This window comes from Gouania willdenowi, chromosome 3 (assembly GCF_900634775.1).
Source record: "Gouania willdenowi chromosome 3, fGouWil2.1, whole genome shotgun sequence".
Classification (NCBI taxonomy): Eukaryota; Metazoa; Chordata; class Actinopteri; order Blenniiformes; family Gobiesocidae; genus Gouania; species Gouania willdenowi.
The window spans coordinates 13,705,132-13,731,313 of NC_041046.1; the positions used below are offsets into that span (position 1 = coordinate 13,705,132).

Sequence of the window (26,182 nt, forward strand, 5' to 3'; positions counted from 1 at the left end):
TTACGGCAGCGTCACTGTTTTACGTTAGCAACATGCACTTTACGGCAGATCCCTGTCTTCCACATGGCCTTCCTGTTCACAGCAGGAACCCAGTGTTAGCAGCCGTCTACCGAACTGTGTAGCACTGTCCATGAATATCTTGGCATTTATCTGCTAAAATGGGAAAAAGTAAAACCACCAAGTTTAAACGGCCACAGTTCCATGCTGTGGGGCTGCCGGTGAGTGCAGAGAAGGAGGAAGAGGAGGAGGACGGTGGGGGTGAAGGACCGGCGGCTGAGCTGCTCGACAAAGTAGGAACACTCTTTAAAAACGTGCCTCAATGAACCTCTGACTGACACACTAGTGTGTGCTTTTCTGCTTCTGTTTTTGTCAGTAAACACATTATGTTGCTAAGATTGTGTCAATAATGTAATTATTTCTTCATATATGATTTATGATTAGACCATACCAAATATTCACTGAAGGGACAAAGACACCATTTAACATCCCAGTTGTAATGTGTAATCTTACATGTAAATTAGAAAGTAAAACACTTGAGTTATTATTACTACTATTGTTACAAGGGCTATGTTTATGATCATTCCTTAGCTTCAGTTCTCTGTGAAATATGCTTCACTGTGATTAAGGGACATTTCATTTAAAAAATAAACACTAGCTTTTTACCTATATTGTTCAACACTAAATTTCAGATTTTTGATATTAACCGACGCTAATATATATATAAGATCCTGTCCCCATCAACATACATGGTCGTATGCACTTCACATATGTCTTTCCATGGAAATAACAGGTTATGGCTACTTTTAATGTGATGCCTCATATGTATTACATAAATAAACTTAATCTTTGCAAAATAAGAATAATTATTCAACTTACGGAAAGTAATGAAAAAAGTGTCATACTCCTTTTAGATGTCACAAGCAACAGCACTTTGGTGTTTTAATATTGGTGATATCACAATTTATGGCTAATATCATCTGATAAAATAGGTGGGCTGATAATATTGTCTATCTCTAAATAACAAACATGTTTTCTAGAAATCCCTCAGTTTTCCAATGAGTTCTTGCCTTTTAGGTTAATAGAAGAGTAAATAACAAGCCTCTGTCAAAATGTGTTCAAAAACTGAGACCTGCTGCTTCAGCTTTAGTAATGCTAAACAACTTTTTTGTTTGATGACAAGCTTTTAAAAGCCCTTTACACCCTATAATCATTTGACCCAGATGAGTTTATGATAGTTGTGGGATGTTTTGCAAGTCCCAACTGTTCTGTTCTTATGGATGGGTCCAATGCAGGGAACACATTTCATATATATGTAAACATATATGACAATGAATAAAGGCAAAACCCCCTGAATATTATTATAGTTTTTCAATCTTGTGTTCCAATTTTTAAACTGGCATTTATATGAAATTAGTGAGTAAGCAATAATTGAAAACAGAACAAAAACCACGATAGATCAAGTATTAAGTATGTTGTGGAATTTGTCACTAAGGGAATGGATGTCTTGGCTTCTTTTTGCTACTTTTCAGTTTGTTTCCAATAAGATTTTCAATGAGGCAGAAAGAGCGTTTGGTGTAAAACAAGTAGCTGAAAAGTATGTTGTGTACTTGGTCATAATTTTTGTTGTCGTTTTCTCTTTTTTGTAATTTTCTTTTTAATATGTGATTTATATATATACATATATATATTTACCCATTTTGACCCAATTTCACCTTCATCCTCTGCATCATAGACCTGGGAAACAGTCTTGTAAAAAATATTTTTCATTCTTTCTCCTACAGCTGCAGAGTCCCAGTGCTGATAAGCGAGAGTTTGCCTGTGCCAGCATATCTCGGGTGGTGCAGCAGAGCCAAACCATCCCAGGCTTCCTCCAGAGGGATGCTGTGAGGCGTCTGGGCCCCTTACTGCTGGACAGTAGCCTGAATGTCAGAGAGACGGCCACCGGGGCGCTCAGGTCAGACTGTGGTCTCTGCAAGTTCTTCTGCTAAATGAACAAAAAGTCCAGATAATCACACCACTAATTTCTGCCCTTTTCACCAGTTGCACCACTCACGTGTTTTTATGTGGATCTTCTGTGGGTTCGTCAACTTCCCCCTATGGTCTCATAATGTATATGTTCTGTTTATTAAGGTTAATGAATTGAATGGGACTGGGATCGACTGTGTCAACACAACATGTTAAACACTAGAGGTTCAGACAGGTGCATACTAGGGTTGTCACAATACTAGTCTTTCAATCTCGATACCAATACTCAGGAAAAAAAACTAAATACTCGATACCATTTTTGATACCATGGGGCAAAAAAATTTAGAAGGATAATTTCCTTTAATAAAGTTGAGAATACAAACTATGAACAGTATACAAAGTGTTTTTAAATGAAGTGAAATGTAGTGCAACATTTAACACCTGTAAACAATTAAAACTTAAGTACATAGTGCAAAGCAAATACTAACTTTTAAACATTTTTAAGAACAATGTGCCAAATTTGCTCAAGTATTCGGCTACAGCCCTGTTTATGTTATGTGCGTCTGGTGACTTGGCTGCATATATGGTCAAAAAGGGCTGGTGGGGTAGGCTGAGTCTCAGGTTGCCATGGTTTCTGTCTAGTAGCTGCTGGACGACTTTTCTCAACTTCATTCTGGGACTTTAAGAGAAACATAACTCTTTCAGACAAAAATACAATTGTGTTGTCCTTCAATTAAACATAGTCTGTTTATGTTCCAGGCGGGCAGGACTGCTAACGTTTGCTACCAAGTTCCCACATTAACGTTGGTCGTTTTATTATTAGCCATAGCTGCTAGCTTAATACGAAACGGCTAACGTGGCTATCGGCAAATTCTTAAACATCTAAAGTTAACGTCTGCTGCCGGATGAGTTATCATTCATGATAACTGTATAATACTTCAATGTTGCTGAAACAGGAGCTTTACTGACCTTTTGAAATTCCTCATAGAGACCGTGGTGTTGGTCTTTCAGATGCTTTACGCTACTGAGGGGTGTTCCATAAAGGAGGGTTAACAAACTCTGAGTCTATCCATAAACTCTGGGTCAACATACCCCGCGATGGGAAACACTGGATATCGGATTCTATTACAGCTGGTATGAAGTGGGTCAATCAACCCTGAGTATGTAAACCTTGGGTTACTGTTGTGCACACTCGCGATAAAAAGCCATCATCAGTGGATCAGAGATTTACTCGAGCTGTCATGGCAACCACCCGGAAGAGAGTGATTTATTCACCTTAATGGGTGAAATAAGCCGGTGTTTGAAGAATATGAGCCTGTTCTAAAGGTGCATTCAGTCTTCAGTGACTATAGTGGCTTAAATCACCCATAGTTAGTCACACTTTTTGGTCGCTTCATCACTTTATCTCCTCAATGACGTGACGAGCAGGGAATAATATGAATAAAATGTGTCTGAGGAGACATGGCAGCAGCATGGGATGGCTACATAGAGAGCCCTCCCGTTACACTGGATATAAAGACAGTGACTGCCTTTTGATATTGCATAATTTATATTGATTTTTAATGTAATTTTCTCGCCAGAGTCATCTCGACGTCATAAAAAAACCCCTGAAGCGGGACGCCAACCCGTGACCTATCGCTTCCAAGAGCAGCTTCACAACTCACTGCACCATCATATCTTCAAAGATGCATGATCTACAGATTTAACTGTATAACAATATAAAACAACAATCGGGCCTTAAAAGTGGATTCATTTAAATTGTCATCTCCTCCTTTATATTATCCACAGGTTTGTATTCAGTGAACTTTACTACAGGCGTCAGTAGATGTTTTAATGCAGCTCAACCTCTCAGTGTCTTTCACTTAATGAACTGTATCCACAATGTTATATAGAAAACTACCGTTTGCACACAAAAAAAAAAAACGTAAAGCAACACAACATTAGTAATGATGTGAACACGTCTGTGGTGTATGTGATGTGAATAATGTGTGTCAGAGAAAAGTGTTACGGTTCATTAAAGTGTTCAGAAACGGTGTTCAAGTGGGCGGAGCCAGGTAGAAACCCAGGGTTTCTTTGATAAAACCTGCCAGCAACCAGGTTTAGTTCACGGACAATGTTGCCATGGTAACATACTCAGAGAAGAACATACCTCGCGTTTAGGAATGGGATACTCAGTTTCCTTCATTTGAGCCTGAACATACTCAGCGTTTGAACATAACCCGCTTTATGGAATACCTCTCTGGACTTTGTAGCCACCACTTTGAAGCGTTGCTAGTCTACAGGCTTGTCTAAATTCATTGCCTTCCCTTTGGCATTTGCTTGATATACACAATACTTCCCAACTTTTTCCCTCTCATTTTTGATTAAAACCGGTAGTGCAGACCCCCCAGCAGCAGCACGAGCCATGCTGCAGTCGTGCCGACATCAGCTAACTCAGTGTTATGATGGGGTAGTGTGTTCAGCTGCAGCTGAGGGGAGGGGCTGCACGTGGGTCTGTTTGTCTGCAGCAGAGAATAAAGTTGTCAATTGAAACAGGCGTGGAAAAAAAAAAACTAGAGATAAACCATATATATTAAGAGATGAACATGGTGCTGTTAGTATCAATACTTTTGCAAGTGAGTATCGTATCTGATACTCAGTTTTTTTTTTTTTTGGTATTGATACTTTATTCTGTATCGAGTTTTTTGACAACACCAGTGCATACTGTCTCGGCAAATTTGCGGTTGTCCTCATTTGGAGACATGATTTATTGCTCTGGTTGAATGATGGAGTCCAGTCGGACCATTGATGATTTTATAAAAAAAGATTTATTATAAAATTAAATAAAAAAAGGAATAAAAAAGAAGCTTCCATCCTGAAAGAATGAATGGCAAAAGGCTTGTGGCAGAGCAAAAAGGCAAGACCCACTCTAACTAACAGTTTCACAGCTAAGCTTTTATACAGATAACAGAAAAAGTTCCACCCTGAGGTGAGGAGAAGGAGGGAGTCAGATGCCCAACAGTGGAAACGTTTGAGGATGATGAAGATGTGTATATTATGAAGAAGATTGGGTGCCACTCTTATCTATCCTTGATAGTGTGTGTGTTCGTGTATATCTGCATGTGAGTTTGAGTTTGGCCTTCAGCAGAGACTCTGTGTTGCACTGAGTACAATACGATCTATACTGTTTAACATGACTCAGCTGTTCAAAAAGTGCAAAGAGTAATGCAGTCATCATGTATTAAACCATGACAAATTGTACACATGAATATACATTTGACGATATGATGATGAATATAATAATTGCCATAACAATACTTTTAAGGATCAGCCAGTTAGATCAAGCTAGATAGTAGCTGGGTTTCCATTACAGATTTTCGCAAAATAAAAGCGATGTTTCTAAATGTCGACAAAGTATAATTGCGCTTTGAATGTGTTTCTGTTGAACATAGTTTTGGGGAGGAACTTTGGAACTCCCGTGAAATCTCATACTATGAGACTTCGCTGCAGAAAGATGGACCCTCAGAAGCTCCCAATAACACTCTGTATTGTTTAGTTGTTTCACATCTAATGTGGCACTAATAATTTTTATTTATAATGCTTAGAAATGTCTGGGTCTCCTCACGTCCTGTGATGTGTATTTCGGAAAGTGTTTTCATAGCGAAAACACATTTTAATATCAAAACGTCTGAAATAACTCCTCATGAAAGCGTAAAGGCTTTTGAGGATATTTGAGTGTTTTTTCCATCACCAGTTTTTATTGCACTATTTATATTTAGCACATTTCCAAGGGTAAAGGAAATGCAGCTAGAGCAGGGATCGGCAACTCCAGTCCTCGAGGGCCAAATTCCTGAAATTTTTAGATGTGTCCCTGCTCCAACACACCTGGTTGACACCGATGTGTTACAATCAAAAAACATGCACATTCCTTTTTGAGGCAGTGTGCTGGATCAAAAAAGTCCAAAGATAAAATGGTCAACACAACTGCGTGGTTAGCTTCCAATTTTAATTTACACCAAAAAAGTCACGTTTTTTTGGTGTGTTTTCATTGAAACCAATGTGTTGTCATTAGGCTCTGCAAAAGCATGATAACGAGCCATTCGTTTGATTCAGGTGTGTTGGAACAGGGACACATCTAAAAGTCTCAGGAATTCGGCCCTCAAGGACTGGAGTTGCCCACTCCTGAGATAGAATCAGCTCCAGTTGCAAATTGTTTCAAGTTGAAGGAGAGAAAGAATAAGACGATGGATTTGGATAATGAAGGCTAGTTGATGAGTAAAGAGTACATTGGTGTGTGAATGGACTTGCATCATGTTCTGATCTGTGATGTACCAACATGGTTAAAATGCAAGCAGAAGCATTGATATGTTTAAGTTCAGAAGAGATGAAACTGTGACTGAAATGATAGTTTTCTTATGAGCTATCGGTACCGTGCACATAAGGACTTATTGTCGTCTAAAGTGTGTTTTCTCCTCTAGCGTTTAGAGATGGCACAGCCAGACCAAATGCATCCCCTCCAGTGTGGGGGCATTTCATTAAAGTTCATAGATTAAATTATTCTGTTGAGTATTGATTACAAATGGTCTCTTTTTCAATTATTCTTTTTGATCTAAGCTTCTTTTACTTTTACACTGATATAGTTTAAAAAAAACACTGTTCATAGGCTGAATGGTTTGCAGGTCTGTGTCAATTGCAAAGCTAAAGCTGAGAGCTGGCAACAACAAAGCCCTGAGTTTTAATTTAGTACCGTAATTGAGACTGCTGTGCTTTATTTTTTTTATAATGATTTTCTACTTGGTGATGATAGTATTGCAGTTTGATAGATTTTAATGATTGAAGCATCTGCCTGTTGTTAATCAAATGGATTGTTAGTTTGATTACACTGCATTTGCTGTAATGACGGGCTTGTCTAATCCATCAGGGGTTGTTACATTTAGATTTACACATTGGGATCCATGATACTTTTATTCAGCGAGTGCCCTCATTTTACGCTTTTTTTTTTTTGTTACAAGTAGAGGGTCCTGATCTGATCTTGATAGCAGCCAGAAAATGAAAATCGTATTTTATCGGACTGCATCTAAAATCTCTGATATATATTATATTTATTCAATTGTAGAATACTGTAGATATTATGTTGAAGGTTAAAATTTATGTAAGCAATTGGTTAATAATAAATGGGTCAGTTTTTCTCATACCTACTGTTGCTGATATATAAGTATATATGATTCGTGCTGTTATTGTATCGGGTCGATATCGGTGTCGGCCAATACTCAAGGCTGCAATATTGGTATCGTATTGGAAGTGAAGAAGGTATATCAAGACATTCCTAGTTACAAGTGCTGCAATTGGTTCATGTCTCGAGGTTTGAAAAGACCCCCAAAATAATATTTATTTAGTAAAAAGAAAGGGCATTTCAAACAGTGAACCTTTATAAACAATATCAGGATGAACCATTAGACTCCATGTGGGTGCTGCCTAATGAAACTAACACTTAATGATAACAGGTGCAATTAGAGAAAAGGTAAATGGCTGTTACACATTCGAATATTGTTAAACATTGAATGAAATACATATATTTCATTCATTATATATATATTAATTCCCTTTGACAGTAACAATCCCATTGAGTTAGAGTACCAGGGGTACAGTGTGTGTTCATCTACAGGGAGGGGCGCCACAGCCCAAATGAAAATGGAGAATGATGCGTTTTGCTCTTATTTCTCTGTTTGCAGGTTATCACTGTATACCTTACATCGTCTTTAGTCCTTCTTGCACTCACTGTTGATTTCTTGATAATATCCATGGCTCCTCCTGCAGTCCTTTAAGGCTGTGATTGGATTTTATTTTCTCCATCTCAAAGTAAGACAGTTGCTCTCTGTATTGAGAAACCCAGTCAGCACAGCCGGCACTGACCGATGGCTCTTCCTCTCATCATGACAGGAACCTTAGTGCATGTGGAGGCCATGAGGTGTGTGAGGACATGGTGAAGCACGACGTCATGACTCCACTGACAGCACTGCTTCGAGAGGTTTGGAAATCAATATTTTACTTTAATCCTTATAAAATGTAAGTTCACTTAATGAGTGTTTCAACTGTTTTTGTTCTCTATGAGAAACAAAGAAGGGCTACATCGCCATCTTTAACTTTTCCTGTTTTTTTCGAGCAACCAAAAGCAGCACAAGTTGGCATTTTGACCGGAAAAGCTGCTAACTGATCTAAAAAGCTGGCTGAATGATGTAAAAAGCTGCTAACTGAGCTAAAAAGCTGGCTGAATGATGCAAAAAAAACTGGCTAAATGATGTAAAAAAACTGGCTAATTGATGTAAAAAGTTGGGTACATTTTGTAAAAATCTGCTAAATGATCTAAAAAGCTTGCTTAATCAGAATCAGAATCAGAAATGTTTTATTTGCCATGTACAGTTTTGAGGACAGTACAAGGAATTTGACTTGGTGGTTGGTGCACAAAACAAGCTACAAAAAGAAATAAAAACAAAAACAACAAAGAACAACCCAGCAACAATAATAATAATAATAATGATAAATATAAAGGATGAGGGATAAATAAAGGATAGATAGAGAATAAAGGATAAATAGGATAAATATAAATATAAATATATATATACAGTGCAGCAGGTATCAAGCTGGTGGAGGTGGTGATCGGGTGGGGGGTTCAGTGGGTGACTTGGGGTGTGTTCATGTGGATGGTGGCAGAGGGAAAGAAGCTGTTTTTGTGTCTGGAGGTTCTGGTCCTGATGGACCGAAACCTCCTACCAGAAGGGAGAGATTGAAACAGTTTATGACCGGGGTGGGAGGGGTCGGCCACAATCTTTCCTGCACGCCTCAAAATCCTGGAGGCGTACAGGTCCTGGAGGGAGGGCAGATTGCAGCCGATGACCTTCTCTGCAGAGTGGATGATACGCTGCAGTCTGGCCTTGTCCTTGGCCGTAGCTGCAGCGTACCAGATGGTGATGGAGGAGCAGAGGATGGACTGGATGATGGAGCTGTAGAAGTTCACCATCATCTTTGTTGGCAGACTGAACTTCTTCAGCTGCCGCAAAAAGTACATCCTCTGCTGAGCTTTTTTGATAAGGGAGCTGATGTTCAGCTCCCACTTGAGGTCCTGAGTGATGATGGTCCCCAGGAAGCAGAAGTACTCTACAGAGCTCACTGTAGAGTCTCCCAGGGTGAGGGGGGTGAGGGGGGCTGGGTTCTTCCTGAAGTCTGCTATCATCTCCACTGTCTTTAAAGCATTGAGCTCCAGGTTGTTCTGGCTGCACCAGGACACCAGCCGGTCTGTCTCCCACCTGTAGTCGGACTCGTCTCCATCAGCGATGAGACCGATGATGGTCGTGTCGTCTGCAAACTTCAGGAGTTTGACCGACTGGTGAGAGGAGGTGCAGCTGTTGGTGTACAGGGAGAAGAGCAGAGGAGAAAGAACACAGCCCTGAGGAGATCCAGTGCTGATGGTCCGGGGAGCAGAGATGGTTTTTCCCAGCTTCACGTGCTGCTTCCTGTCAGACAGGAAGTCTGTGATCCACCTGCAGGTGGAGTCTGGCACGTTCAGCTGGGAAAGCTTGTCCTGAAGGAGAGCTGGGATTATTGTATTAAAAGCAGAGCTGAAGTCCACAAACAGGATCCTGGCGTAGGAGCCTGGGGAGTCCAGGTGCTGGAGGATGAAGTGGAGAGCCAGGTTTACAGCATCGTCTACTGACCTGTTGGATCTATAGGCAAACTGCAGGGGGTCCAGGTGGGGGTCGGTGATGTCCTTGATGTGGGAGAGCATGAGGCGTTCAAAGGACTTCATGACCACAGATGTCAGAGCGATGGGTCTGTAGTCATTAAGTCCTGTGATCCTCAGCTTTTTAGGGACAGGAACGATGGTTGATAAGTATCTAAATGTTACTAAACTATGTAAAAAGCTGGCTAAATGATGTAAAAAGCTGGGTAAATTTTGTAAAAAGCTGCTAAATGATCTAAAAAGCTGGCTGAATGATGTAAAAAGCTGCTAAATTATCTAAAAAGCTGGCTAAATGATATAAAAAGTTTGCTAGATGATGTAAAAAGCTGGGTGTATTTTGTAAAAAGCTGTTAAGTGATCTAAAAAGCTTGCTTAAGTATCTAAATGCTACTAAATTATGTAAAAAGCTGGGAAAATTTTGTAAAAAGCTGCTAAATGATCTAAAAAGCTCGCTAAATGATGTAAAAAAAACTGGCTAAATGATGTAAAAAGCTGCTAAATGATGTAAAAAGCTGGCTGAATGCTTCACTCCAATAGAAACAATGGGTGTGACATCATCAATCATGTGATTTCAAGATGGTGGAACACAGGCTCTAAAACTGTAAAGTAATTTGATATTTAAGAGGCAATTAAAGCTGCAGTATGTAAGTTTTTTTGGTGTCACTGGTTGGAGAAGCAACAATCTAATTAAGGCACAAAAATACTTGGGTGAAACGGACCGCTTTGTGTCCTCGCGGATTCCCTTGGCTGCATAGAGTGTGCCCCACGTACTGGTTTCAGAGAGAGCTGTTCAGGGCAGTAACTACAGAGTGATATGGGCATTCATATTAGAGTCTCTAAAACACAAGATAGCATCTCTACATTTTTCACTAGTCTCTATTGAGAAAAAAGTTGCTAAGAGTGTTCACAAAAGATACCGGTAAGGGAGGTTAAGTTTCAAAATGGAGCGGAGAGAGGATTTTACAGACTACAGCTTTAAATGAATGTGGTGCATAATAATTAGTTTTGTTAGGCATTTATTTTCTAATAAGTACATTTGAAAGATTTTAGGCCACACTTGTAAAAACAGTGGAGGATCCCTTTATTGAGCTGGTAGTGACACAGACTAGTTGTATAGTCTCTTTTACAGTATGTGATCTAGAAATACTTGGCGTGTTCAGGAGTTACTTGAGTCAAAACTGAGAACAGGAAATTACTTGTGAATTATTTGTCACATCATATGTGCCTCCACGCATAACTTTGTTGACTTTTAAGGTGTGTTTTTTTTGATAATGCATAAAACATAGGGATGTAACGATTAATCGTAAGGCAGTTAAAAATCGATTCATAGGTATCACGGTTGATATCGATTTTCTGAAAATTAAATCGCAGTACCTTTTTTAACCAGCAGTGGGCGCTATCCACAAGTGTAGGCGGCGGGCGGAGTCTGCTAATACTTTCTTTCTGGCTGCCTTCTACTCTTAAATATGTTAATAAATGATTCATTTCCCCTTTAGCACCGAAAGAATATCTGTAATATTACTTGAATATCTGTAAAAGTCACGTTTTTCTATTAGCTCTGTCTGCTAGCATAGCTTCTCTTCTTCACTGCAAGATATCTGCATGCCAACCGACCATTGTTACCAGCGCCCCTCTGCTGGTCCAAACAAATATGACATAAATTAGTGCAATCACTTTTTTTTTTTTTTAAAGTCCAATTGTTAAGGCACAAAATACATTTTCAGTTGCACTTTTAAAAGAAAAAGAACTATTATGCAGTTTTGCATTGTTTATTTTAGAACCAGAATTTAAATTAATAGGCTTCATTTTCATTTCTATTATTCCTTTATTTATTTCATTCATGATTTATTTTTAGTTAAATTGCATTGTTTTGAATAGTTTATCAAGGAATTCTTTTGACAATGAAAAATAAAAGGAAAATACAGTATTTTCTAGTTTTTTTCCCCCCCAAAAAAATTTGTCTACAGTCCCATTTTGTAAAATAAATCGTGAGGGAATCGTATCGTGAACCCAGTATCGTGAATCGTATCGGGAGTTGAGTGAATCGTTACATCCCTAATAAAACATGATTGATGTTGTAAACATGAGTAGTGCACGTACCCTTTAGGTGGACTGCTGCTGTCTTGAGTCATGGAAAGGTTAATGTAGCTCAGGACCAATGTGATCGTTGCCCATCACAGCAGTGCCAGCAGCATGGAGTCGTCGTCAGGCCACTGTTAAATCATATCTGTATGGTTTTCATTGAGGTTTTCCGTTTTGTAAATTTGGTTCATTATTGAGCAGCTTTCAAATGTTAATTATACAAAATGTCACATGTTTATTTGTCCAGTGTTGTGCTGGTTTTGACAATGCCGTGGTGTCCATGAAAGATCAGAAAAATCCAGTGGAGGATATCACCAATGAGGCTGTGAACCTCCTGTGGAACCTATGGTAAGCCTCAGACACCAGTTTGATTAGTGATTCAGGACCTCAGACTAGTGATGCAACGGATTATCATTGATTCGTGATCTGCACAGATCTCTCTCCATGGTTCGGCACGCACATGGTGCGCGGATTGGTTAACGAAGAAAAAACTTTTTTTTTTTATAATGATTTGCGCATCATTAGTAATGCTTTGATGAAGCCTGTTTCGTTTGCGACATTCGTCCGTGCGTGTGTCCGTGCGTGTGTGTGAACAGCTCTGTGTGCACGTGCATAATTAGTCCATGTGAATGTTGTCTAGTTTACGCCTCCGTCCATCCATGTCTTTTAAGGCTCTTATTAAATAAATATTGGCTTGAGTCCGGATGGCCATCTTTGTCTATTGTAGGAATTTGAAATTGTAAAGTCAGATCTGCTTTCTTTTCTTTCTTTTATTCTTTTTTGATAATGTGGGCATAGGCAAGTGTTTAATTCACTCTCCATGTTTAAAAAAAGGTGTCATGTCTTTTGTCATACAGTTACCTGTTTAAAGGATGACGCTATCATGCCTTATATTTGACTTTAATTAGTTTTTATGTAATTAAAAATGTTATTTAAGCATTGGATTGACACTTCAAGTAAAATGTTGTTTGTATTTAATGAGTCTTCTACAAAATAAATGGAGAGCAAAGTTATTTGTCTTTTTTTTTCTGCTGATCCGAAAAATTATCCGATCCGGGACTCAACTCATGATACGATCCGAACCGTGAGTTTTTTTGATCCGTTGCACCACTACCTCAGACACTGACTTGATTCAGAGCAGGATTTAGGAGTGAATTCATTTTGGAATCATGGACATTTTTGTAACACTTTTACTTCACTTTCTGCCAGTGAGAGCAGCAGTCAAGCGCTGTCTGTCTTCAACAAATCAGGACTGCTGGATGTGGTCATCCAGTGTTTGGAGAGGTACCCCAGTAATTTGGAACTGGCCATATCTGCTGGTATGTTTAAACTGTGCAACTTTAAAAAACAACAATAATTAAAATACAAAAGATTATTTTATAGAATCTATGCTGTTTGCATTACGTTAATGTGCTGCGTACAGAGCCCTTGACTGGGCTGTTATGCTATTTAGTGTTAATATTGTGCACTTGTTTCCTTTAATGTATATTGACTATCTTATATTGCTCTGTAATCTGTTTTGTAAATAGTTATCCAATCCATTTTAAATTAAATGTAGTGTTCTTTTTGTAATTCTAATACCTTTTTTATTATTATTTTTTTCATATGAATTACATTGTGTGACATTAGGGCTGCGTCTAATATTTTGTAATCAAGTATTATGTCGATTATTCCTTCAAATAATGAAGTAACTGGATAAAATATACTATTGCCCAATTAAAGAGTAACTAAATCCCAAAGTCACTGTTTCTCTGCTGACTACTTACTGTATGTATTTGGTGTTAAGTAGTACTGTAGAATTATCTTGGTCCAACTCTCACCATTTAAGTCAAAGTATACCAATTTTGCTTATTTTGTTATAAAACATAAGCGTGACTGCCCTCTGTGGTTTGAAACCTGGCTATTACAATTGAAGCACTGTTGGCCCCACCCCCTATAAAACCTAGTAGCAGAGACTTGTAATTCACCCTTTCTCAGCTGTCAACCTATAACCCAAAAAATGCCAACATAGCTCCAAAGATGTCATAATTTACTAATGAACAACACTTAATGACAGCCTTCATGACACCTAATTAATGCTAATGACAGGTGTCATGTCATAATAATGACAGCATAATGTCAGCCTTATTTATAAAACTTCCAATAAAATGTTACTGAATAGTTTCTACATAACATGCTTTTCATTAGATAACACTAAGCTGTCAAAACACTAACATTACTTTGTTTATTACTGTTGATCTACAAATTAATCAGGACAGATTTACCAAATGATTTAATTCTCCAGTCTGTCTGGGATTCAGATATGTTACTATGGTTGAATACATCAGAAGTGACCAGTGTGAAGCTAGTGTCGGATTTATTTCTGGCTAAACTTAAAGTGAATGTGACTTCAGCATGGGGATACATTTAGCTTGTAACTTGTCTCCTCTGTGTTGTTTAGCTCAATGTCTGCACACTGTGACTGAGGATAACCCAGAGCTGCTGTGCAGCATCAGCCCTGCTGTGCTCAGCGCCCTGGAGGGTGTACTGCTGTCATCTGAGCCCAGCATGGCGCACACACTCCTCAGGACTTTGGCTGCAGGTTGAGTCACTTCACATGGATTTTTTATTCTTTGATGATAAAACAGCACTGAAACACACAGAAGACTTGATATGGTAATGGGAGGGTTGACTATTAATCAGAAGTTGTTTATTACTTTGCTTTTATACAATGAAGTGAAGAGTGAAAAGATACTGAGCACAGCTGTACGGTGTACATTTTAGGACATTCTCAGGTGTCAGAGTGAGGTATCGGGTGTCAGGAAAAGCTTTAAAAATTTAAATCACAGCTTTCAAAATACACATACGGAATTACACGACGTCATCAATATGTGCTGCTTCGGATACGACAGTCATTTGAAAGCTGTTATTTTCTATTTATTTTTAAGGGTTAAGATATATCAACGTTTCATTTAACTATTAATGAAACAATATGTTGATCTATCATAACTTTTAAGCAATAAAGGGAAATAACGACTTTTCAACTTCCACATGTGTACTTTAGTTTCCTTCAAAATAAAACACCATGTTGTGTTTTAAGGCCTGAGGCCGTTGAGTCCTATGACTTTTATTTTGAAGCCTGAGGCTGCGCCATTTGACGGTGCTTGTTTTGATAAGTGCAGTTGTGTAATTTGACGGCGCTTGGTTTGACATGTGAGGCCGTTTCATCTGATGGAGGTTTTGCTGAGACATGATTCTGTTTGGTCTGATAAATGACAGAGGTTTTCCTGATGCCTGATACCTCACTCTGAGACTTGAGGGTGACCTAAAATGTAGACTGAGCACAGCTGTTTTTGCATGTCTGTAGCAATTATGCAATCACTACGTTATTTTTGATAGAAACAAAAACAATTGTCGTAAGTAGCTTTCAGAGCTCTCACTGTAAACTGTTCTTCAGGCACTCTGTGGAACCTGAAGGGAAGCCTCCCCGCTGCCTGTCAGGCACAAACCCTCAGCACTGTAGTGGCCACCCTCTCACAGTGCCTAGATGTGGACGCAGGCGTCCTGATTCCAGAGCTCAGACAGGCTGAGGAGGTTCGACTCAGGAACTCAGCTGTGGCGACAGACGGGGACGACCAGGTCACAGGAGATGTGGAAGCTTTGGAGGAGATGGAGGAAGAGGAGGAGGATGATCCCAGACGGAAGAGAAATGGAAAATCTGCAAGGGTTGATGGTGACTTCTCTGACCTCCTGCCTGTAAGTGTCCTCTGTATCTATATCTGTAATGAGCTGCGGGGTTATGCACTCACATCTAAAGTCTATGTGAACACTAGGCTTTACAACGATCTGCTCAGCTATATTGGATAGGCTGATATTTTACATTTTATGCAATTGATATGATTGGCTTTAACGTCATAATTAGTCAATCCGATCAGTGACAAAATTGTTGCATTTATTCTTTCTTTAGATGTTCCCATTGAATTGTTTAATTTGTTTCATTTACTCTAAAGACGTTCCAAACCACCGACATGTTAGCTCTAGTGACAGGGCTTTATAGTACTAGCCTTTAACTAGCGTTTATGCATATAAGTGAAACTGTGTGCGTGTGTGCACTTTACCTTTAATACCAAACTTGTGTGTGCCCCATCTCGGCTGTGTACCTGTGAATAGGGACTTCAGTGGGTTTTACAATGGCCACAGAACCAGTTCAGTGTGGTCTGCCTCATCTTGTAATCAACACAGCACGCTTTTCAGATGACTAAATTAAATGGTTTTCAAGTGCTGGAGTAAAGCTCACATTCACACCTGTCATGTTTTTGGGTGAAGGTTTTGTAGCTCGTGTCTGCATCCCATTTTAAAAAGCAGATCCATACTTTGGACTGCTTACCGTCTGTAGTGTTTACTGAAATCACCTACTCTTCCACTTTCTCACATTCACAAGGATGCGTTTAGGTACTGCAACATGGTGCCGTTTGATTTTACATCAGTTGATACCAGGTAGTCCCCAGAGAATTTGGTCGGTACCTAAGAAAGTACTGAATTCTGCACCAATCCCTACTCATGTGATTTCATTGGTGATTTTTTTTTTAACTCACTGATCGATGATCGGCCCAAAAATCCTGATTGTGTAAAGCCTAGTGAACAGTACACCAACTCACAAATAACACAAATAAACTTTAAAACAAATCCAACAAGAGCACAAACCTCGGCCAAGCACCAAATCTCCTATTTGACAGATATTGGCAGTTATATGGATTGTCTTCTATCACCATCAATAACCATACAGTAGGTTCAAATGTATGGTCACCTTCCTTTTTTTTTCGAAAAATTGCGTAAAATGAAAAGCACAATCCGGATCTGATCTAGATGAAAGTTGGTGGGGTAATTTAGGAACCAACCTGACATAACTGAGTCAAATTTCATAAAAAATGGTCAATTACAAACCGAGATATGGACTTGGACTTGATTTTATATAGCGCTTTATCACCACACCGAAGCAGTCTCAAAGCGCTTTACATATCAGCTCATTCACCCAATCACTCTCACATTCACACACCAGTGGGACAGGACTGCCATGCAAGGCGCTAGTCGACCACTGGGAGCAACTTAGGGTTCAGTGTCTTGCCCAAGGACACTTCGACACATAGTCAGGTACTGGGATCGAACCCCCAACCTCTCGATCAGAAGACGACCCGCTACCACCTGAGCCACGGTCGCCCGATATGGTTTTATTAATATCTGAAATTTCGCCAATGATGAGAAAAAAAGATTTTTCAAATTTTGAAACATATAACGAATCTGTATATTGATGTGCATCCCCTGTGAGTTTTAATGGAATCTTCCATGGTGTAAGGTCTAAGTTTAAATTTTCGTCAAGGTCCATTAAGAGCTTTTGAGCTGATCGTGCTAACAAGACAAACAAGTAAATAAATAAGTGCCAGTGAAAATGCTGATTAATGCTTCAGAAATGTTTACATACAAAACAAAAGCCAAGCACACTCATTTTTAGTCATGTTTGATATGAAATAAAGTAAGTAGGGATGTCTCGATACAGCTTTTTCATTTCCGATATGATACCAATATTGCAGCCTTGCGTATCGGCTGATACCGTTATCGATCCGACACGATCTCAGCATGAATCATACATACTTTTATTCCTTTTTTTTTTAGTAATAACTTATTTTGTAGTGTGGAATGTTAGAAAAGGCTTCATCAGGTGATGTTATCCAACAGAGAACAATAGTCAGCAACATTAGGTGAGAGAAAAAGTGACCAATTTATTGTTAACCAATTGGTTACATACATAATATCAACATAATATCTACTGTATTCTACAATTGAATAAAATAAATAAAAAATGAATTTTTGTTTTTTGATTTGATTTTTTTTCCCCATGTGACAATTTCAATGTGGCTTTAATTTCAAGTTTGAATGAGTAATACTCCTCCAAGCCAATAGTAGTACATGGCACATGTACACAGCTGAAGCTGATCTAAAGTAAAACTATTGTGAAAATTAAAGCTGAGTAAACTGGTCCTGTTTAAACTATATCAGTTTAGTTCTAATCGTTTCTTGAATGAGCCTACATTCTGAGTGAACTAATTCTTTACTAACTGTAAGTTGATCATTTAAACCGTAAAAGTGGCACTGTAATGATAAGTGCTGTAAACATACGTCCGGAGAAGTCCTCGCTCTCCCCCCTGTCACTGAGCTCCATAGACACACACACAAGAGTGTGTGTGTCTATGGAGCTCTGGTTTGGAGCTATGGTTTGACGGTATCAACATTTGGATATCGCCCAAGCCTAATATACACAACAAAGAACTCTACTGAATGTCTACTTTGTGTAAATATTCCTGTTGTTCACGTGTCTTGTATAAATTCTAAGAAAAATCTCTTCTATTATTGATTATATGTGAGTTTTCCCTCAAAGGGACATTGTTGCATCATGACATTGAAACAGGACTGCAGGATTGTCTCTGTCAGTAACAAAGCCCAGTCTGGGTGGTAATAGTGCTAACGGTCACTGATTTAGAAAGATGTTGACTCATACAGTTGCTTGTTAATATTGTCCAGAGGGGGAAGGAGGAACTGAGGGAAGCTACGGCCTTGCTGACAGCCCAGCAGACGTCCTTTGAGATCATCGTCAACATGTGCTGTTCTGACGGTAAGTGTCGCAGTAACGGACAGCACTGCTGACCTCAGACACTTTTCCTCAAATGGATGTTCTGCGACACAGCCACCAAATATGTGTTTTGTATTGGAAGTACCACTGCAGCTCAACGTCTATGTTTGAGTGCAGTACTGCATTCTTAGGACTCCTCTGTCATTTCTCTGATTGATTCTATGTCCTTGTTCAGATCCCTCTGATGACGAGTGGGAAGAAGAATCCAGCAGCGACGAAAGCGACCTGTGTCCCGACAGCCTCTGTGAAGGAGTATCCAACCTGATGTCTCCACTGTGTTTGTCAGCTGAGGTCCAAGGAGCTTTGATCAACCACAGCATACCAGAAAAGGCAAATAGCACTGAACTCATTAAGCACTACAGCCATTCTGTGTTTAAAGTTACGCTGAGGCTTCGATTTCCACTATTTTTGGCCAATATTTTACAACTAATTTGGCCAATAACCAAGGTTGATACTGATATTTTTTCCCCTCACCTAACTGCAGAGATCATTTAGTTCAGGAGTCACCAACGTGCCCGCGGGCTCCAGGTAGCCCTCATGGACCATGTGAGTTGCCCTCAGGAGCTCTAGTCACCAATGAGCTCCATCTAAAATCTGACTAACTTTCCAGGATTCAAACTCACAAAGATAAATACATATGACAGATGTAGTACTTATTAGAGGTAAATACTGCTGCATGTGATATAGTTTGTCTTAAATTACCATCTTTAAATGTTTATTTTCACTAAAACATTGCAAAAATGTTTTTAAGTGTTGCAGATCTGGTGTACGGGTTGTGGTATGTTATATATAATATAAGATACACGGTATTTTTAAAATACTATCTTTTTAAGTTACTGCTAGCCTTCCTTATTATCTTACCCTCTAATTCAGTGGTTCCCAAACTTTTCACAGTTCGGTACCCCTTCAGACATTTAAAGGGGACATATCATGGTTTTAAATCCTTCCTTTTTACATATAAATCATACAGTTGTGGTCTATATAAAGCGGAACTGCAATGCTTGGGTCTGAATTCCTCATTATTATAGCTCCACAGACCCCTTTTCTACCCCTTTTCTGATGTGCTTCTAAGAGCAACTCGTTTTGGTGCGGTCTCTTTAAATGCAAATGAGACACTCCATACCCCGCCCCCTCTTCAGGTGACACTCGGTTCAACTCCACCCTGCTCGGCCATTTTTGTAGTTTGATAGAAGAGATACGGCTATGTAGCGGCTCATAAACTTTTTATTCAGAGGTTATTTACAAAATGTCAACAACAGAAGACTTGTCCATCCAGCCTTACATGTTTGAGCCAGAGTCTGACCCAGCAGAGCGAGATGAAAATGAAGATGATGAACCTGCAGAACCCTAACATGTGAGCTAACACAAGCACCGAGCTAACGCTAGCACCAAGCTAACGTCACGAAATGCATTTTAATACAGTCTTTTCGGAGACAAAAATGGCAAAATGAAATGACTAATGAAAACTTTAGACTTAAATTAAATCACGTAGGCCATATCATCAAGGATCTAAAATGAGCACACAGCGCTAACATATGAAGACTGAAGACGGTGCAACTGCTAATGCTAACAAAACAATGACAGGGACGTCTTATCATCACACTCTTTAGCGTTATTTACAGCTTACCGAAGTTCTCTGTTCGTCGTCTCCAAAGATAGAAGGAATTGAACCCTCAATCAGACAAAGTCTTTCGGCAAATCCTTCTTTATACTGGCGGAGGTTGATGAAGCAGTCATCCTTGAAGTGCTTTGCGCACACAAAAATGACCTTACCCACAGATGTGGGTACATTTCCGTAAAAAATAAAACTCAACCAGGCACTTTGAAAAGGTTCTGATGCTGGGAGACGGTGTAATGAAGCGTGTGGGTTACTACATCCAACAACCGAACATTTTGACTTATCCTCTCGTAACTTCGGCATCCTGGAGCTTGGACTACAAAATAAAAGCGAGAAATAAAAATGGCGGATTGCTCGAAGTGTTGGACCTGGAGTTGATGTACTAATTTGGCAGTTCCGCTGCAAATACTGTGACGTTATTGTTCAAAAAACTTAATAGAGAATAGAAAAATCGAAACAGATTGAAAAATATGAGCAAAACAGAATATAAAGATATCTACGGAGCACCTGAAGAGACTAATTTGATTTTTTCTGGACTTCTAAGCACTCTAAATATACAACAAAATGCATTTAAGGGCTAAAAAAGTGGATTTAGCATGTTATGTCCCCTTTAAGCTGAAGACATGTACCCCTACTCCTTCACTTAAAAAACGTAATGTCACATACAATGTGACATTACCTATCCTGTTGAGGAATAATATATAATAATAATAACTAGAATATTTGCAAGTGAGGATGCAGGTGCTGGCCTGCGTCGCACTGCATTAGCTTATCATTGGCATTAGCATTATCTAGCATTAGCCTAGCAATAGTATTAACCTAGCATCAACATTAACAGTAGCACAGCAATAGAATTAACCTAGCATTAAGTATCCTACCTAAAACAATTATTCCTACTTATGTTGTGTATTTTGTAGTGGTCATAGCTATATATGAGGGGAAAAGAATCAAAGCTTTGGAAATCAATAAATTCAGTAATTAATTCTGCTTTGAGATTATTGATTGGCTCTTTTCTCCATTGGATTTTGAGCTCTCCCGCAGTCTGCTCCCCACACACAAGATGGCAGCACTTAGTCCTGCCTCTCTGGAGGTGTCTACATATATGAAGTCTATGTGTTGATCATGGAAAAATGCTGATTTATTCCTACAGACTATACTGTGAGTTAGAAGCCCAACGTTTCCATTAACCTGTATCTTCAAACCTAATTCAAACATCTGGCCTGTTATTACAATTTGGTGTCACCAGGCCTCATTGATCATTTATTTATCCAGTCAGAAGTACAACGTGTGATAACCGGAGGGCACATGTTTCACGTGACTAAAAAATGTTTATTCCTAAAGTTTAAATTGTGAAGAAAAAACCTTGAATTAAAACTTGTGCATCTCGTACATTGTTGTAATCTTTGTTCTTTGACCTCTAGGTTCTCAGGAAGACGAGCTTCCCACGTAAAGAAGCGTTAGACATGTGCCAGCAGAGTTCCTCTTGGAGAGGCCTGATAAAAAAGTAAAAAGATTCTTTATTTCATCCATGTTTGAAACTAACAGATGGCTTCAAAACTGTCTTATTGAATTATTTATCTCTTTCTTCATATTGACCTAATCATGTGTCTTTCAGAATGCACCGTATTCAGTCGCGGGCACTGACGTGTCTCCACAGCGCCCTCTCCACCATGGATGCTGAGGCTCTGGGCGGGCCGGCAGCGCTGCAGGCAGCAGCTCAGCATCTGTCCACGCTCGTCTTTGGCAGTGCAGGTAAATACTTGTGATCATACAATGTGTCTAATTTGCTTTTCTCCCTTTACAAGATGTAAAGAAGCATGTTGGAATGGTGTCATAAGTACAGTAAGCTTAAGTGCTCTAAAAATCCAACTAACAAAGAAGTGATTAACTGTCTTAAGGTTTGTTTCTTTTCTTTTTTGGCTCTCTTTCAGAAATGCCAAAAGACGATGAGTTCCTGGAAGCTGTTATCAGTGCCATGCGGTCCCTCTTACAGATGATTGCCTCCAAAAATATCCCTCAGGTACTGGATTAGTTGTGATTGAATTTGGTCCTGGTGGGCTGCAGTGTGGATTAGGGCTGCACGATTTAGATTTTTCTTACATTTATTGTGATTTTGTTTCTATTTATGATTTTTAAAAATATTTTATACATTTAAATGCATGTGCATTTTTTTTTTCCATCCATCCATCCATTTTCATACCCGCTTATTCCCGTTTAACAGGGTCGCGGGGGTCTGCCGGTGCCAATTTCCGGCTCTCATAGGGCGCTTGGCGGGGGTACACCCTGGACAGGGCGCCAGTCCGCGTTTTTTTTTTTTTCTTTTTCCAAATTCTGTTTTCCACTTCAATTTTTTAAAAATCAGGGTTTTTTTTTTTAGAAATATTAATCAATTTTTAAAGAAAATATTAGTTTTTAACTCCTGTAAGGAAACGAAATACTAATAAATAAAAAAACCATAATTAAACAAAAACGTATGTCAAAAATAAAGTAAGATACAATTAAAAGGTAGATATAAGTTATACTGTGAGGAAACTAAATAAATACTAAATAAATAAAAGCGAGGCGTCATCGTCATAGGCTGTTTGCCACTGATTGCACGCTGGAACATAGATTCATTCCACACATATCTACTATACACAAACAGATTTGTTCAAATAGCCAAATTTCTACATATTACTCCGCGACGGACCAATATGTGAGTGCATAGGCCTCAGCGCTCGCGCTCTGGACGGACCTCCTTTGGACATGTCACATGACTGAATTAGACCGTTTTCACTTGACTGTGAAAACACGCAGATGCTTATCAGGTATGTAGGGCCCTATATCTTCAACATTAAGGAATTATTTAATCGACCAATAAAAATGTAATCCACTGAAAGTGATATAATGTGAATAAAATGCCGTCATGACGAATGGGCCGTTCATTTCTCCCCTCCGATCCAGAGCTATACACATGTCCAATCGGCCACCCACAACACCGACTAAACTACCAAACTCATCATGAATTCCTAAATACAGAGCCGAGAAGTTCCCGCTTAACTTTAGTGTCTGTGAAGCTACCCCTGTACCCTTTCTGGTGAAGCTACAAACAGGGAGGGAGGGGCTGAGCAGCCTCCGTCAGCTTCACCTGCTCACAATGTTTAATATGAACAACATCTCATCAGAGCTACAGTAGATCTGTGGGAACAAGTTGTTCTGTGGTTATGGACGAGACTGATTCCAGGGATTGTAGAGTCTAAAACATTGTAGGTTCATGATAACTTGATAGATTCTAATAATCTGGCCCATAGTGATGAAACAACTGATGCATTTTGTCTATTTATTTTTGTCTAATCATCTGGAATAATATCAGAATAATTTAAATTATGGTAATTTAAGGTAAGTTGATCAAAACTTAGTAAACCTGCTCAGATTCAGTAAATTATTGATCCCTGAGGGGTAATTGGGTGACATTAATGCTGGTCTCATACATCATCTTTATATGAAATATTTATTATAAATCATTAAAAAGGAGCAGTCAGAATAATCCATGTCATAATTACACTTTTATTTTTACATACATTTCTGTTTAATTATGGTTATCTTTTTTTTTGTTAATATTCATTTTGTTTCCTTGCAGGAGTTGAAAACTAATATATATATTTAATTTATAATTTATATTATATTTAATACTTCTTAAAAAAAAACAGAAATAAAAATGGTAGTGATGTAAAGTAACAAAGCGAAAAACAGTACAAATGTTTGGTACTTTTAATTTAACATCACAATTCGTTATATATATTGTAATTGTTTTTCACAAACCACAACTTGAGTGGCGTGAATACATGTTTTTTTTGCTTGAAGGAAATAGTGTATGCCTTCACTCTTTAGAGTGTTCAATATTGCTTAATTTATTTGTTAAAATAGAAATGTTTCTCTGAGGGAGGAGCCCCCTCAGACCCCTTACAATGGATATTTTTTGTCCCCTTTTTTATGCCTTTGGTGTTTGTATGTCAGCAGTGCATAAGAGAAGGTAAATGACTGAAATCTGTAGGACTGTGGACCTCCAGGACTGAATTTTAGAAAAAAAAGATTTTCAACTTCAAAAGTGTCACAGACCTGTTTTCAATGGGTCGCGGGAATTTCAAATGGTGGAAACTGCATTACTGAAACTAGATTTTGTATTTTTCTGTCATTTTATTCATTTTTCAAACAGTGTTTGTTTAGAACTCATTGGTTTGACCAGTTTTATTTACTCGACTCAGCATATACATGGAGGTCTTTTGTTTTTGTCAGTGTATGAGCCCACAGCAGTTGATGAGCCTGTGCGAAGCCGCCAACCGCTGCAATGTGGTGAGCGTGAGAGTAAATGCCGTGGCCATTCTGGGTATCACCGGCAGCACATTAGCCAAAGAGAAGGGCTCAGCAGCAACCCTGCAGGTGTGGAATTGGTTCCTCTCTGCCAGTTTTGGCGTTGGTGCATTTTTGAGCTAAGACCCTTTGTTCCCACAGATGATCGGTAGCGCCTTACTTCAAGTAGCCTCAAAAGATGCCAACCTAGTGGTAAACGGAGAAGCCTTGGATGCTCTGTTTGATGTGTTTGCAGACGGCGATGAGGCCGAAGCAGCTGCGAAACACATCAATTTACTTCATTCATTGAAGACAATTCAATCTGTGTTTAAAGCCAAGGTATTTATCCGCCATTAAAGGTCATCTTCAGATTACTGGCTTTCATTTTGTTGTTGACTTCACTTTTTTTTTCTTCTAGATTCGCAAAGAAGGAAGAGGCAAATACAGTCCACAGCAGCTATGTGTACTGGACAACATCAAAGTGAACCTGAGAAGGTTTATCGGATATTTGGACAAGACACTGAAAAATTGAGGAAATTTTTCATTATGTACAAACTATTTATGTTAATTTTATCTGAATAAGGGTTGGCCCAATTTTCAGAAATGGGAGAGTTTCTTTATTAATAATTATTGCTATGCATTTCAGCGAACAACTATCTCCCTACATTTAACCTAAAGAGAATTGAATTTATAGATTCAGGTTTTCAAGTACCACTTTAAGAGCTGATGTGTGATAGGCTCACACCAGTAGCTTATTTTATTTATATTTTAATAAGCAAAACATTTGTCTTTCTTGATTTATACTTCGGTGAGGCTTAACGGCCTCAAGTGACCGCTTTATCATGAAAAAGGCTTTTTACAAATTCTTAGGGATATTTTAGTAGATTTTAGTTTTTTCTCGAAAGAGAATTAACCACTCGTAGCAGGAAATTTGAGTTTTGGAAAAAAAATTCTCTGTGTATTAAAATGTTTGCAAAAAGATGGTGAAGAATCTGCTACTATAGTTAAAAAAACAGTCACAACCAAATCACTTCCTCTGTGTGACAGGACCCTATGTACCACACAACGTGTGTTGAGTATGAAAATCCAGATCATGTAAGGATCTGAAACGCACTAACACCTTTGATAAAAGTGGTTATTTTCACAAACAAATTTTGTAACCATTACGGAACTTTTTCAAAACTAAATAAATTTGGATTTCATTCACCGTTTTTCATTTGTGCCACATGGTCAAGGATCAGCTTACATTAATCATAAAAGTCTGTCTTTTATCTGGGTTCTGAATGTCACCTTAGCCTGTGGCTTGGCCTCCACCAGACCACTATGGGTGCGCTGCTAATACTTGAAGTTCCCAGAGTTGGGACCTTGGTCTTATAATTTAGTTTTTTCATCCCACTAATACTCGCCTCTAAACAACATCTGAAGAATCAATGTTTTGAGTCAATGCTTTAGCTGTATTGATGAGATCTGTAAATTATGGGATTGCATCACAAGTCAGTTATCACAACTCATCAATGAGCATCAGTTATCAATGAACCAATCACTGCTTCATGTTCCCTGATCCACCTAGGAACATGCTAAACAATTTCATTTGATGAATGAGTCCAGTCTCCCCAATTGGCTTTTGATAGAGGGATTTTGTATTTTTTGTAGTTTTTCCCACATCTGCATTGATTTAAAATTTAAAAAAAAAAAAACCAATGTTTGATCCATCTTTTTCAGTAATGGGTCCCAATTGCAGTGTAACTTTCTTTATTCATTTAGTTATGGCTGATCACTTTAAATATTTTACCCTTGTACACTTTCT

At 38.7% G+C, this 26,182-nt stretch overlaps 1 protein-coding gene across 1 annotated transcript; it reads left to right on the forward strand.

Annotated features, from left to right (window-relative positions):
* The first annotated feature begins 48 nt into the window (after positions 1-48).
* On the forward strand, positions 49-26,006 carry heatr3 (HEAT repeat containing 3). The gene is made up of 15 exons (XM_028443307.1): positions 49-290; positions 1,782-1,954; positions 7,885-7,972; positions 12,012-12,112; positions 12,974-13,083; positions 14,205-14,345; positions 15,201-15,499; positions 18,320-18,410; positions 18,604-18,758; positions 21,468-21,550; positions 21,662-21,798; positions 21,978-22,066; positions 24,322-24,465; positions 24,538-24,714; positions 24,794-26,006. Exons 1-15 carry the CDS (start codon positions 159-161, stop codon positions 24,905-24,907), a joined length of 2,034 nt encoding a protein of 677 aa, XP_028299108.1. The 5' UTR covers positions 49-158; the 3' UTR covers positions 24,908-26,006.
* The last annotated feature ends 176 nt before the right edge of the window (positions 26,007-26,182 follow it).